Source organism: Anas platyrhynchos, chromosome 1 (assembly GCF_047663525.1).
Source record: "Anas platyrhynchos isolate ZD024472 breed Pekin duck chromosome 1, IASCAAS_PekinDuck_T2T, whole genome shotgun sequence".
Classification (NCBI taxonomy): domain Eukaryota; kingdom Metazoa; phylum Chordata; class Aves; order Anseriformes; family Anatidae; genus Anas; species Anas platyrhynchos.
The window spans coordinates 60,332,723-60,348,494 of record NC_092587.1 but is presented as its reverse complement, the minus strand read 5'-3'; the positions used below and the strand labels follow the sequence as shown (position 1 = coordinate 60,348,494).

The following is a 15,772-nucleotide window of genomic DNA, read 5'->3' as shown; positions in this document are numbered from 1 at the left end:
GGAAAACTTGTTGACAATATTGACAGTAATAGGTGCTCCCAGGCTCCCTGTTACACCGGGGCTTGCTAACAGCTACGGGTGTTTTATGCTGGAGAAGTGACCTACTTCCACAGGTGACTGAAAGCCACAGCGCTGACTTTGAGGAGGGGAAGAAGTTCCTTTGGTTACTTCACAATACATCTTCTTATTAATCCCGTGCATAAAGCACAGCCAGTTGAGGTTGAATAAGAAGATCTTAAAGCGGTATGTTAAAGGATGGTTTTTCCAAGGAAATAATAGAAGTTCTCTTTTAAAAGTTGACGTGTTGATCAGCTGGGAAGCCCAAACACCCTGTAAGGAATGTTTTCGTATTAATGGGAGGAAGCTTGTGAAGCAAAACATTCCTTTAATGTGCCTGTTCTGAGAAAGCATATGCCTGAATTCTAGAAATGCAATATATATAGCATAACCTCAAATGGTATTCACAAAGCTACTCGAAATAGGCTGCTACTTTTCACTGTCAACCTTAAGTAGGACGTAGGGCACCTAAATACCCATGGAAATTTAAGTGCGAGGAGCAAAAACTAGGCTCTGATCCAAAGCCAGCTGAAGCTGATTAAGAGCCTTCCTTTGGCTACTGAGGGCTCTGGCTTAGGCTTCTCATAAGCTATAATTGAGTCTCAGGTGTTCAGACAGGCTTTTTTGGTTAGTCAGGTCTGTGGGTTTTCCTTTGATTCAGGTTTGTTGTGCTTGGGATGAGGTGCTCTGCATGAGTATAGGAAACATCCTAGTGCATATACCAGTTGAGGTGTTACATATCTTTGGTATGTAGCTCTAGAAATAGTGGGTAATACTCAGCTATATCACCAGGTTATGTATTGTTCTGTTTTTTCTGGTTTGATTCAATATCGCTAAATCACAGGCATGCTTAGAGATGATGTACCTATTCCTATAAGAGAGAACTGCAGCTAGAAATAGAATAGGGGCAAGAAAAATATCTTTACTTTGCACAGTTTACAGTTCTTTGTTTGGGTAGCTTTAGTGTGCACCTCCAGCCAGGCCTGCCAGATATTTTGAACTAATGAAACGGAAGAGAGGAATGCATTTTTTAAATAGGAAATGTCTGTAGACTTGCAAATATAGCTTAGTCAGAAATGGTCTACCTGACCCAGGTGATTGCTTGATCTTGTTTTCATGCTTATCTTCTATTTAAAAAATAAAATGTAAACATCTTATCATGATTTTTTTTTGAGGGCGGTCCAAGCTGTTAGTTTTTCTGCTTTAATTTCAGTTGGCATGTTGCCCTACTTAATCTTACAGCCTGGCCTGAATTTTTTTTATAGATATACATAGTTATTAGCTATCTGTGTGCTATGTCTCTACTTTCTTCAAGGTGAGGAGAGTTGGAAGGTCACCTCACAGAGTTGTATCAAGATTTCTGTCAAAATATTGCTAGAAATTAGAGCTCGTTCTCATTTCTAGCTGAGCTAGATCTCTTATATACTATTCACTAATTTAATTTTTTTTACAGAACAAAAAAGAATTGAGAAATTCTTACTGAGCATCCTGTAAAGAGTCACAGAAGTAGGTTTTAGCACCTAAGGGTCAAAATGTTTGCATCAGTTTGAGATGAATTTGAACTTGTTTTAATCCCTTTCTTTTATATTTGCCATCTAGGTTCCAGCAAGATGCGGGGTGACGGTCCGAGACAGCCTAAAGAAAGCTCTGATGATGCGAGGTCTCATTCCAGAATGCTGTGCTGTTTACAGAATACAAGATGGGTATGGTTTGCATGGTGGTTTTTACTCCTAGAAATTTTTTCTTGGGGTTACCCAGCATGGCCAATTTTATCCAACATTATGGAAGTTGTTTTCAGAGTTTAGAATTATCTGATACTTCATGCTAAGACAACTTGTGCCTTGAGGACGTGTCTGAAAAGAATGGCAAACTCCTGTATTACGCCTGTTCTTTTAGTGATTAAATCATTTTCCAGAGTAGTATGTCCTTAAAAGCTGTCAAAACTGTTCAAATTTGTGCTAACTGAACAAGTATCAAATAGGTTTCTTTAACTTTTTGATTTTATTTTACCTGATTATATGCAATATTAATTGAATGTAGAGTTCCTGCAAAAAAATTTACATTGAGTAAAAGTTGTTAAATTATCATACTGCACAAAATTAGCTTTCTCTTTGGAACTTTTGTGGAACAGGTAGTTTCACAGACACTTTATTTGATCAGAAAAGTATATTTGTCTCCCCGGAATCAAGGAGTCAGCCACTATTGAAGGTGGTTGGGAAAGAAGTGCAATTCTTTCATGTCCTTTGTCCAGGGAAGAAGTGCTGTCCTTGGTGTGTGCTGAGCTTAGTGTCTTGCCTTTGAAGTTTCCTGTAGCGAGAGGCTGGGTAGCAAGCCTCCACAGTGCAGAGATCTACCTGATCTCACATCTTCAGCAGGAGACGTGCAAGGGCTTGTGTGCTGGTGCTAATGAGAGGCTTATTTGCACTTCAGAGAGAAGAAGCCAATTGGCTGGGACACTGACATTTCCTGGCTCACGGGAGAGGAGTTGCACGTGGAAGTCTTGGAGAATGTGCCACTCACGACACACAATTTTGTATGTACCACTTTTTATGAAATGCTGAGTTAGGGTTAAGTCGGCACTGTGCTTTCAAATTCAAATTAATGACTTTGAATAATATTTTGTATCTGTGGGATGTGGTGGGGGTTGCAAAAGCCTTTTTTAATCACAATAGCTTAGATTAATTATGTGTAATTGTAGTTTAAATAAATGATGTTAAAGGATACTTGATCCCCCTTTAAAACTTTCACATTTGGATGGAATATACCCTCTAAAATCTATAAATGTTGTGGTTTTAAATCAGCACTGCATTGCAGAGCTGTAATAATAATCTACTATTTTTGTATTGCTGTATCTATAAAATGTATTCTGGGCCTCCCTGCTGGCTCTGCAGCAGCAATTAACTAATGAACTAACTATTCCCAGAGCGGCGCTGACATCATCAGTGATGCTAGTGCACAAATATGTTTTGACCTGATAAGGCACAAAGTACATGGAAGCTGCTAAACAGAATCCATCTACCCTGTTCCAGCTCCACGCAAAATCCTGGAAATAATGTTTGTCACATTGAGAAGAAACACCTTTTATTTAAATAAATCAATGAATAAGCAAAACTCTATTTGCAAGCTTCTTACGCTGTTTTACTCAAACAAGTTACTTTGGCTGTGGCTAGTTAGATGAAAGTATAATAGGCTTAACATTTTTGTGTATCCTTCTAAAATGCTGATTATTACGTGTAGTAATGCAACTAGAATATGTATTCTTATGCCAAGTATTGCTAAGTTTGAAAATGAAACTATACCCTGTAATATGGGGATACTGGATGTTCACCCTCTTGCGATTTTAAATTATTTTCAGTAAGGAGCCACAGATACATGCCAGTTGTGTATTTCCAGTCCTGTGGGTGTTGGATAGAAATGTCATTTGGCTCCTGGAAAGATGAGATGAGATAATCTTTCAGCAGTTTTTGTTGTCACAGGTTGCATCCAAACTATGTTCTGAATATTTGTCTCTAGCATAATGTGCTGTTTTGCTTCAGATTCGCTGCTGGTTTTTTGCTGCTAATGAAGTACTAATTCAAATAAGTAGTTGAAAGATAATTGTAATGCATGAAGGCTATTTCAAAAGATGACATTCTTTAATGAATCTGTTCAATATCTAAAACTGAAGCTCCAGCATCAAAAAATGTCTTAAGTGTATTTGTGGGAGGCGAAAGCAAACAGCCTATCTTAGGCTTACAGGAGGACTTTAACTATGATTATTTTTTACAATTTAGGTACGAAAAACATTCTTCACGTTAGCATTCTGCGACTTCTGTCGAAAGCTGCTTTTCCAGGGATTCCGATGTCAGACATGTGGCTATAAATTTCACCAGCGCTGTAGTACAGAAGTGCCACTGATGTGTGTTAACTATGATCAACTTGAGTAAGTAATCACAGTTTGTTTTAAAGTTGAGCCTTTTATTAAGCTTACAGCTGTCAGTGATTTCTTATGTTAAATCTTCAGTTCAGGTAGTCAGAGAAGGTGCCTGAAAAAAATATAGGAGCTCAGCTGTTCTTCTGAGACTGCTTAATTCATATTCTGTCTGTGCGGGTTCAGACAACCAGTTCATATTTTTTATTTTTTGCTGGACTATGAAATGCTTTCTTTGAAGCATGAATAGCGTGGCTGAGCACTTGACTGCATGAGACAGACTCCTCATTGTTCACAGATGTAATTCTTAATCAAAACTGGTTCTTCATTATGTGATGGCTAGGGCCTTGTTTAAATGTTTAGATGTAGATCTCTCTTCAACCTGAAAAAATGTTAAGAGACACCAGTTTAATATGGTCAAACTGCAGTTGGTTTTGAAAACAAATCCACTAACAAATAAGAAACATAAAAACATGCCTCAAATATTCATGTGTTCTTGAATTTAACTGTTGATTTGTGTAAGCCTCTGTAGGTTAAGAATCTGTAGTGAGTTTAATCAAACACACTATGGAGCAGTTTCAGCAGAGGCTATTAAGTCTCTTAAGTAAGCTTTTATATAGGGAATCACTTAAAATGCTAGTTTTTCCCTCAAGAATAAATTTAACTCTTGCTTACATTGGTATTTGTAGCAGTTGCCTTGGGCACCTTTAGAGGATGTGCTCAAGGCTTATGGATAACGTACTTTTATCCATTTGTCATTTGATTTTTGGCCTTACATCAGTACAAATGTTCAAATAAGTTCCTGTACTCAATGCATAGGTATTAGTTGTGTATTCTTGAGGAACCAGATGTTTAAAATTTCAAGTAAAAGTTTAAAGGGTTATTTTCTGCAAAGGTATGTTTAAGGCATGATCTTTTGATCCCTTCTCAAGTAAATAATACTTCTAATAAATCTTACAGGTTAATGTGTTAGCATAGGCTTTATTTTAAAACTTATAATTTAATCAGGGCTGGGTTTGTGTGTGTGTTGTTTTGTTTTTTTTTTTTAATCTGAGTGTTGTGAAGCTTCTGGGTTTTGCACGAGTTAGGTTGTTTTTGTTTTGTTCTTGCCTCACAGTTTGCTGTTTGTCTCCAAGTTCTTTGAACATCACCCCATACCGCAGGAGGAGGCCTCCTTAGGAGAGACCACCCCAGCATCTGGATCGTACCCTTCAGTGCCCCCCTCAGATTCTGTTGGGTATGACCTTATTCCTGCTGTTTAATAACATAATATTTCAGTACTGTATGCTTAGAAACACTCAAAGTACTGCTTTGCAACCCTCTCTACATTTTTGTAATCTGGCTTGTCATGCAAATATATCCACATGTGCTTAACTTCAAAGGCATATATCAGTAGTCAATCTAAGTTAAGCATGTGCGTGTCTCCAGAACTGGGGCTTTACCTGTTAAACTGATTTCTTCTTTATGGTAGTTCAGACCTGGTCTAAACTGGAAAGATTTTATACTTAAAGTCAAAGCAAACCACAGTTATCTCATCACAAATTCTTTTAGTTTGTGTTACCAAGATACGATGTATTTGCGTTGAAGTGACATAGTTCTGTTTCAGAGTAAGCCACACAGAATAAGTTTATTCACACTATAAGATTGGTATGAATAGATGGCAATTCCAGGTTCATAATACTGCTTGAGGAACTTTTTCATTTACACATGGCTTTAGTGTCCTCCGGATGAGCTCTCTTCCTCCTATTTAGATGTTGGGATATACCAAGAACAGCTGTTGTCAATCCAGCTTTTGTAAAATTAGACTTCTTAAAAACTGACTGTGGCCTTCATCCCCTGTAATTCCAACAAAGATTCTGGATCTTTCTCTGTGAAGAGGTAATGAATCATGTTTAGGTTATGTTCACACTAAGAGATCAGACAACCAACACTAGATAGCAGAACAAATCTCCAGGAAAGAATACCTCAAGGATGTGCATCAAAACCAAGTATCCTGATGCAAATTTGTTAAAACACCAATGATAAAAGCCTTCAGGAAAGTGCTCCTAGGACATGTGCATACTGTGTGGAGATGAACTGAATTGGGCAGAGGATATCTCGGAATCTTGAGTGTTGTGTCCAGACTAAAGAGCACAGCAGGAAGCTACACTGGCACTTCTGGACTTTGATTGGAAGAAAAATTCCCTGAACAACCAAGATTATTTATGAGAGACCAAATATGTTACCTCTCAGGAAACAGACTGACAGTGCTGCAGAGGGAACCTCGTTTGGTAAGTACAAAGACAATATTCTTACTGGTTTTAATTTGTGCGGTTTGAGCCAAGTTTTGGAAGTGCCTCTTCCAGGTAAGGGATATCGCCTTCATGTGCTGTAGATGTTAGTGCAGCAGATTGTGGACAAGCCTGCTGCTGTGGCCTTGTAAGCTAAGCAGGCTCTGGTGTCATCATGATAGAGCTGAAATTAAAACCAAGCCAGAATTATTAGTCTGAGAGGAAGCTTGTTCATAACAAATGTGTTAAACACCTGTGAAGGCCAAAAGGCACTATATCCCTGATCCTAATATGTTTTATATATTAAATTTTACTACTTCTCAGTTGCCTCTGCCTTCACAATCATGACTTGTTACCAGTTCATTAGGACACAACAGGATGAATTATATTAATTGATACACATAGTAGTGCTTTAGGCGATCTTAGTTTTGTGAAATGAATACTGAAAGGAAAAACTATGAGACAAAAGCTACTTGATGCCTTAAGGTTTATAATGTTATTTTTATGCATGTGAAGTTAAATATACTTGCCAGCTGGGGTTAAAGAGCGTTTTCTAAATGTTGCATCCATAAATAGTTGTGGTTGCAGGAGCTGTAAGAGGTTTCTAGCTTTCTACCGTTTTGCTTTTTTCCCTTGCTGTATGCTTCATTTGTTAAATAAGTGAACAAAAAGGCATGCAGCATGCCTTCAGAGGTCTGTTTATTTTGAAAACGTTTTATGATTATGAGCTGGCGTTAATAAGTAGTATGCATGTTACAAAGTTATGCAGTTTTTCCCGAACGTCTGTGCTGGTACTGTTTCCTTTCCAGAAGCAGCTCGGACAGTATTGTATGAACTTACAGCACTGCCTATATATTTCTCCAGTTATTCTTTTGCTTTTCTTTAATAGTACTTCTCTGCTTTTTCAAGACATAATTGTGAAAATACTAATTTATCTGGTTATTTGTTCTTTAAGAGTTGAAAAAAAAAATGCCATCCTTATCTATGAAGTCAAGTATTTAGACATGGTTTTGTTAAAGGGTATTGCTACAATATGGGGCAGCAGCCCAACTGGAATCAAAAAGCCTGACATTTCAGGTTATTTTGACTGAGAAGAGAGTAAAGGAATAAAGTTATTTAGCGTTGGGCAGTGGGGGGTGAAAAATATGAAAAACTAGTGCTTTACTGTTACTAGTTTAATAACTACTCCTTTAATTTCTCTGTTCTCCTAGCATCTTGCATGGCACAGCCCATACAGGAAGGACTGTTACTAATTCTTTGGTAAACCTGAGGAAAGAGGAGGCAAACATCCTTCATCTTGAGCTATGTGAAGGGATGCCAGCTGCAGACAAAGTGTCCAAAGAAAAGAAGAGTTTGTGTTGCAAGACAAGCTCAAGAGCAAAGGCGTGTATAATATGCTAAGAAATGGTCAAGGGATCAAATGAAGTTGCAAAGAGAATGGAAGAGAACATTGGACATGGTGCAAAATCTGATAAACATGCTGGAAAACTTTGTTGCACTTTGCACACCTGTAACATCCTAAAGAAATCCAGTCCGGTAGCCTTTCATTCTGTCAACTGTAAGCTACAGGCAGTTCGTCCAGGTGTTCCACCCTAAGTGAAGCACACGTGGTCTTGGTTTGCACCTTCCTGAACCCCTTATTAAAATGTGTCCGGCTTTCACATTAGCTCTCAGTTCCAGTTTAGTTCTCTCAGTTTGCAGCATCATGTTGTGCAAAAGTAGACAGTTGTAGTGTGGACTTATCTGGAAAGAATTATTTAAGTGTAGGTCTCCCTACTAGTAGTCATTTGTAATAAAATTGAAGTACACAAACTCTATATAATAACACTGTATGCATTTTGTTGCACTATTATAAAATTTCTTCTGCATCTGTGCTTGTAAAACATGAGTACCACATTTCTCTGACCACACTTCACTGCATCTTACAGATATATGAAAGATTGAGAGATCACATGACAGATTAGCTCTCTAGAATATTACAGAGTTGTATTTTTCTGCTTCCATCTATTCTCTCAGATATTGGGCAAAACTCAGCAAACTCATGAGGCAGATATCATGTCAGGGTGAGCACCCTCTGGAATGGGGAGGGTGGTGGAATAGGGTCAGACTTGAGTAGCACGGAGACAGATTGAACTTGATAAAAGCTGGAAGCCCCTGCTTTGCTTGAGGTAGGATACTGCTAGCAAGCAATTAGTAACATCTTGGCTTATTAAAAAACAACATTTCATGCTTGATCTTCTACATATGAGGAAGGAAGAGGGGCTGTCTGGTGCACCATTCTTGGAAGCTTGCCAGCCCGTGCCTTAGAGCAGGCTCTAACCTATGATTAAACACCTCTGCTTTCCTTTCTGTCTTCCAAATGTTCACTGATCGTTCTGCCTCAGCTGAAGACATTTAAATGTCTAGAAAAGGTTCTAAATAGCTGATGAAACAAAGACGCATTCTTACAAGGATGCATTTAGTGCTACAACACCCTTTTAAATCTACTTGTTTTATAGCATAAAACAACGCTGAACTTTTTTCCTAAAATTTCTGGGACCAGACCTTTTCCAAGCCATCGCATACAAATGTTAGCAGATTTCTTATGATATCCACTTTGGTATGACATCTTGATGAGCAGAAAAGGCTTGGTATCAGCATCCTAAGACAATTCCTTTTAATTTTGTACAAAAAGTGGGGGAAACATATTGTTCCCCAAAACTTTATTTGCAAAAACATGGCAGTAAACTGAGAGCTGATTTGGAGGAGTAATGACAGCCACAGGGGTCCTCTCGATAGCCCCTTACATACGAAGCTGTCAGAAGTTTTACAAAAACATTGCAAAGCTCTCATCCGTGCCAAAAAGACAAGTATGAATGCGTACTATTGTGATAATCCTATTTTACACCTACAAACTGACGTGCAGGAAAATATTTACCATGGTATAAAAAAAATGCACTAATCCATATGAAGTTGTGAGCGCTGAATCCTATGGCGCTTTTGGGTAGACTAGTTGCTTGTGCAGCTGAAGTAGCATTTTATCCCAGATCCTTCACAGTTCTTAGAAACTGAAAATGGAAGTGCACTGTGCATCTCAGTAACAGTAGTAGTAAAAAAAACAAAGCCAATTGTACTGTGGTATAAATGCAGAGGTGAAAAAAAAAGCTGTGGTAGTCTGATATGGCTTGTGATAGATTCTGATGAGTATACAGTCTACCAGGTGAACAGGGTGCTGAGCTAACTGAGATACACCTTTACTCTTAAGTGGCATATACACTATAACTTCTAACTGTCTGAATGTGAACTTTCTGTTTAGGTCTTTGCCTAACTACAGCAAGACAAAAATTCAGACAAAAATCTTGCAGCCAAGCAAACCTCTTGAGAAAAATCTTTCCTGAGTAGACCAGCTCTTAACTCACCAATATGACTTTTCATATATTTGAAGGAAATTGATCATTTATATTATTTTTTTCATATTTGTAAAGCACACTATAGCCTGTAGTTGTATTATTGCAAGTTCTAAGATATAGTGGGGATACTGTATGTGTTTACTATAAAATTGTTATATATGAAGTAGTGTGTGGGCATTTTTGAGTTACCATCCGTTTTCCAGTGGACCTAGTTTTGTAGAGTAGTAGGTCTGTGGACACACTGGCATTTGCTATGGTTGACAATATGTAAAACAACTACACCTATCCACAGTTCATTTAGTTAACTTAGTTATTGCCTAAGTTAGGTAATTTAGGCTTGCTTCTGTCTCCTGACAAAACCTCCTTCTCTTTTCATAAAAACAGAGGGAACAATGTGCTTATCCCAAATCCCCAGTCTAAGCAAATAGCATGTTCTGTTATACCACAAAGAAAGGTTATAATTTATTTTCTAAAAAATGTAGATTTGACAACTCTATCAGCTTGTTGCCTGGGAAGCTGCGAAGCTTTTGGTAAAGGGATGCCCACACTTAGGAGGCTGGAAGAAAGTGTGGTACAACCTCTAGTGTGTCAGAACACTGGCCTTATCATTTCTAGAAGCTCTCTTCTAGCATGGAGGTTGTCTGCCAGCCACTTACAAAGTCCACAGGAGCAACAGATACTGAGAGCCTTGAATTTAAACTTCTTCTCTAAGCTGCAGCCTGCCTACATGTATGCCACAGTAAACAGTTCTTGGCAGCCGCTGTGCTCTGGTCCTTTTTTTTTTTCTCTTCTTTGTTTTGGCAATTTCTTTGCTGGCACTTACTCCTCCAGCATAGCCTGCAGATCTAGTTTTGGAACTTGCCCAGAACAGACAGCGTCGCCCTCTTCCAAATGATGAGAGCTGGTCCTTCATGCTCCACTGTCCCTTCCATCTTCACGGAGCAGATGAAACTTCATAATACTCTGTGAATGGGCCTCTGGTATCTAAGGATTGCTCCATGCTTTCTGATGATGTATATTCTGTAGAGCAGATGCACGTTAAAATACGGTCTTTGCTGCACACAAGCAGAGGCTGCTGGTAACCTCTCCTGAGCTTGTGATCCCAGTAGGCCACCCTGGCTAGTAAACCCCTTGAGTCTTTCTCTCTGCTTTTCAAGCAAAGTTCACATTTAGCAAAAATAGCCCACCTTTTGGTGAGTGTCCCAAGAATACCAACAAACAAAATCCTGCAGGTGTAGATAGAAAACGTGAATAACTGCTTATGAGATCTCTATCTCTAGATTCTTTGGTGTCTAAAACCCAGAGATCCTCCCAATAAGTTTAGCAAAAAAAGAGTCTTTGTCAAGCTGTAGGTCTTTTTTTTTTTTTTTCATGAAGATCTGAACTGTCCCTACAATTCCATGAGCAGAAAGATCTATTCATGTTGTTTTTAAAACATGATATGGCATAGCACAGTATCTGTGCTAGCTACATGAAAGGTGTGATGACCCATGACCAGAAATACAGAAGTATTTGCAGATTCCCTTAGTAGATGACTCAAAAGAGGGTATAATCAAAACAATATCTCTGCAGTTGGGTTTTCTCTCCCTCAGCTTACTCACAATCACAGAAACTAATTGCTTCTGTTAAGCTGTGTGGCAGAGCTTAAATGCTGTCTCCTGGTCATCCCTAACGCAATGAACTGCTGTTTGTTGTTACGCATTTCCCTTGATTTCATTATTTTGAGGAACCCACAGGAAGTTTGAGCAGGAGTTAGCTGTCCCAATAGTGGCAGTACTAGCCTGATATTTTATTTTTTTTTTTACTTTTCTGAAGTCTTTCTGTGCACCGTCAGACTCACTTGCCTTGACATTAAAATGCAGTATCTTGGAATGTCAGCCACATCCTGTGCATGCCTCTGCAGTGTCCCATCTCCTGATGTGGGTTCTAGTTGCATCGTTTTCTTACAAAATACTCAAGAGTTCCAAACTTCCTCATCTGCAATAGAAATAATTTTACCTAGCTGTGCTTCTGAGCTTCTTCAGAAATGCTGGGCTATTGAAGACACTTTGTTGCTTCCCGTTGTCTTCCCAATATTCGTATTCTGTCATATGACAATAGGTAATCACATTTTTTTAAATGATTTAAAAAAAAAAAAACACTACATATTCTTCCTTCTCCCCTCTATTTCCTGTTCCCCAGACATAATTTAGGTATTTTATTGTAAGACTTACTACACCATTATTGGAATTCATTGGCAAGTGCCGTGTGTGCCCATTCTTGATCGTGAGACTTGGCCAGGAAGGAAAAGACAGCAGATACTTAGGGTACTGGTAGCACTGAGTCTCCTTTAAAGCAGACCCATTTCCAAATAAACATCAGAGATGCTATTGAATGCTAACATTTACCCAAAAGGTCTTTGGAGAGACCAAGGAGCATTTACTTACAGGAGACAGCACCAGGACCTGTTGCTGCTGTGGGCTGTTGTATGGTTTATTTCTGAAGCTTCTCCCAGTGGGCATTGCCTTTGTGGGCATGGTAACTCATGAGTAATTTAATAGCTGGAGGACTGTCCTCCTCTGCTAGGAGTTGTGTTTTCTGTAAGTTCTAAAACCTTGTTGTCAGCTAGCAAGTGTATTTTAAACATAACATTTTCTTACACTTTTAAACATTTTTAAATATAAGTTTGTTGTAGTTTGTTTTGTTTTGTTTCTTTTAAACTCAGAATGCGACAAGTATTTCTCATTGAACTTCTTATATCCATTAAATTGAATCATTATACCTAACAGCAACTGACCTTGACTTGAGTGAGAGAGAAATGCCTGTTCATTGTACTTTACCAAAATAGCAGGATAACCAAATGAGTGACATCCTGCCTTCTAACAAACAAAAACCCAAGCGTGTAATGCTTTGTTTTTTAAAAATTTGATTCATGTCACTGTAAATTAAAGATTTTTATCTACATTGACTGGCAGCAATTGTATTTCTTCAGAAAACTTGTCTGTATATTCTGAACGCTTACCTTTAAAGTCAGATCTGTTGCATTGTGTTACTGTAGCAGAGTAAATAATGTTTGAAATGTTGCACTATTCAAAGGTATTTCCTAAAAGGTGGGGTAAAAAGGTGATATATTTATTTTTAATATCAATAATTCGTATTACTTTGGCCATAGTGTTACTCATGGTGGGTGACCACTATTTAATCTTCAGTCTTTCTTCATTGCACAATAATCCCTTCCATACAATTTTTTTGTGACATTTTTGACTGTTATGTTGATGTGAGGTGTTAAGCATTTATAGTTCTTACTAGGTGGCCATTAAAAAGAGCATATTGCATTAACTCTGAAGTGCAGAAACTGCACAACACGTCAATATCTTCAGTGCATGTTGAACTACCTAAACTGTTTCAGATCAGAATTTAATATTACTAGTTAAATACGGCATGTTAGGGTTTGTTTTGTGTGTGTGATTTTTTTTTTAAACTCAGAAAACTTCATGGCCACGTAATTAGGTAGTTTCTGCAGCAGAGAGTTGTTGCAATTGATCCTAGGGGAGTAGAGATCATTCATTATAAATTGTTTTTATGCAGGCCTTTAGACCAGCTGTTTTTTATGTATGTATTATTATAGTTGAAAAGGATTTACCACACCCACTATGCAGTATTTGAAGCCATTTGTAGACCTAAATCCTCTTTTTCCTTGACTTTGTTTCTCAGACCATCAATTCTCCCTAGTCCTTCTCCTTCAAAATCCATTCCAATCCCACAGCCCTTCCGACCAGCAGATGAAGACCATCGGAATCAGTTTGGGCAACGCGACCGATCCTCTTCAGCTCCCAATGTTCACATCAATACAATCGAGCCAGTCAATATTGATGTAAGTATTAATAACATTTCAATCAGAAACAGCAGATTTGATGTTTCCCTTATGAATATCAGGGTGTTAAATTTATCATTGTGTACACAAGGACTATAGCTCTAGTCTAATCCTTGGTCATCTGTCAGAATCTTCATAATTCCCAGGAAAGAAGTGGTTGCTATTGTGAGCTGTATAAATACAGATAACCCGTTCTCGACAAGCAGAAGCTGCATTTTGACAGTTCAAAGAAGTATTTTACCACAAACAACTACTCTTTTTTTTTTTTTTTTTTTTAGTTGTAAGGCTTATACTGCTAGCTGTACCACGCCATTAAGAGTATAAAAGTCAGCAACCACTCTTGCAAACTATTATATGAATTAAGCGTACTTATTTATGTGCAGGATAGGTTTTGGTTGGTTGGTTGGTTTTGTTTGTTTTTTTTGTGTGTGGGGTTTTTTTTTTTTTTTTAGTGTTTGCAATTGAAGTGATGTTCCTGGCATTGAATGAAATCAAATTATTGCAGTTATCTGAGTTCAGATTTACTGAGTGTTGCTTAGGATTTCATGAGCCCAGTATATAGCCCTGTATTCTGGGCTCCTGTATTCTAAGTATTCTCTTGGAGTGTTCAGAAACTGCTACACTTAACTTGTTTTCCATTTTTTTGAAAATGTTGGATGCTGAATTGTAATAATAATAATAGTTGGTATTAAGAGTAACTAACCAGGATCTTTCAAAATGTTGGTCACAACATCCTCTTTCTAATTTTGCTAGTGTATACAGCTCATATTTTACCTTTGAGTCCAGTGTTTAGAAATTAATTATTTGTCAGGTGATCAGTCTTGAAGTCTGCATGGGCGTCAAGGCACAAAATCTGTTTTGCATGAGAGCTGAGCAGAAGATGGAAAGTTACCTGAGTTTTAAGAAAGTGGCTTAAAATTGCTACGTGATAATATGGCAGTGGTGCAGCTGAGAGGCAGGACCAGTATCTTCAGCAGCAGTGCAAATGTATAAAAGAATAAACTAATTGTGTAATCATTAAAAAATGGTTTGATGGTGCAAATGAACTTATGGAGGGAAGCTAGTAAAATTTTCTTGTGTTAAGAACATCATTAGTGTAGGTTCCATGTGGTTTGGATATGCCATAAAAGGTACTCTGAGTTAACAGTGGATTACAAGTGAAGGAAATCTTTCACATTCAGTCATTTCTGAAAAGAGCAGAGTGCATCTGGGTATGCAAACGAGGTGCCTCGTTATGGGACAAGAACTAAGCAGAACTCATTTGACTGACTTACCTCAGTACAGGAAATTGATGTCCCAGCTTCTGATAAGACAGTTCAGACAATTTTGTCGCAAACACTGTAACCAGAATGCTTGGTTCAATATTTCTTTGTGCATTTTGGATAACTGCATGTTTAAATCAATATTTTCATGTCAGCATCTATTTTCGGGGCTGTGCATTTCAGTTTACTACTGGGAGATGCTTTTTTAAAGTAAATCATTTTTAAAAGTTTAATGGTTGTTATAAATAGTTCCTCAGAGTCACTGCTGTTAGTAAGCCAGGTTAGGAAACAAAATCCATTTCATGGCCAGCATATAAAGTCAAGGATTCTCAGTTTGATCGCTCTCAACTGATTCCGGAATATAAATGTGATAATACTTAAATACAATTACTTTTTTTTTTTTTAATTTATAGGACTTGATTAGAGACCAGGGTGTACGAGGAGAGGGAGGTAAGTAGTGTTTAAACTAGCTAGAGTGCTATATTACACAGTTGCTGTCCTTTCCCTTTGTTATACTTCCTTCTATAAAACACAGGCACAAATGAGAATATGACTAGAATAAAAAATGAATTTGCATTTGCTTGTCCATGACCTTAGTATTTGTCTGACAAAGGTTCGAGTCATTTGCCAGTCATTCTGGGAGTGGGGGAGACGGAAGGAGAAAAAGTTTTGAAGTGTTACCTAGTTTTTTAGTTTTAAAATTATCTTGCACTCTCATTTTCACACACACACACACAGACACACACACACACACACCCACACACTAATTTACTCACATGGCTGCACACAGATATGCTACAACTTCCAAACCCTCTCTCAAAGATTTTTATACCTGTTGTTAACCTTTCCACCCATGGAAACAACAGTCTTTGAAGACCATCAGCACGGTAGATGGACTTTCCATACAAACTGCTGCATCCTAAAGCAGCATGAAGTGCTCCGGTTCTTCTCCCCCTCTACCCCTGCTGAAGATGCTGCTTTGCTGTACTGCATGCCTGTGCTAATCTCAGTACCAAGTTGTTAGGACCTTA

At 38.0% G+C, this 15,772-nt stretch overlaps 1 protein-coding gene across 2 annotated transcripts in view; it reads left to right on the top strand.

The window, feature by feature from the left end:
- The window catches only part of BRAF (B-Raf proto-oncogene, serine/threonine kinase), an 82,337-nt gene that overhangs the window by 37,222 nt on the left and 29,343 nt on the right, over window positions 1–15,772 (top strand). For both annotated transcript variants that reach the window (XM_072038935.1, XM_027446729.3), the window contains exons 4-9: window positions 1,657–1,760; window positions 2,488–2,590; window positions 3,831–3,979; window positions 5,085–5,204; window positions 13,320–13,479; window positions 15,155–15,191. In XM_072038935.1, the coding sequence (XP_071895036.1) occupies window positions 1,657–1,760; window positions 2,488–2,590; window positions 3,831–3,979; window positions 5,085–5,204; window positions 13,320–13,479; window positions 15,155–15,191 (673 nt within the window). The remainder of the gene's footprint in view (window positions 1–1,656; window positions 1,761–2,487; window positions 2,591–3,830; window positions 3,980–5,084; window positions 5,205–13,319; window positions 13,480–15,154; window positions 15,192–15,772) is intronic.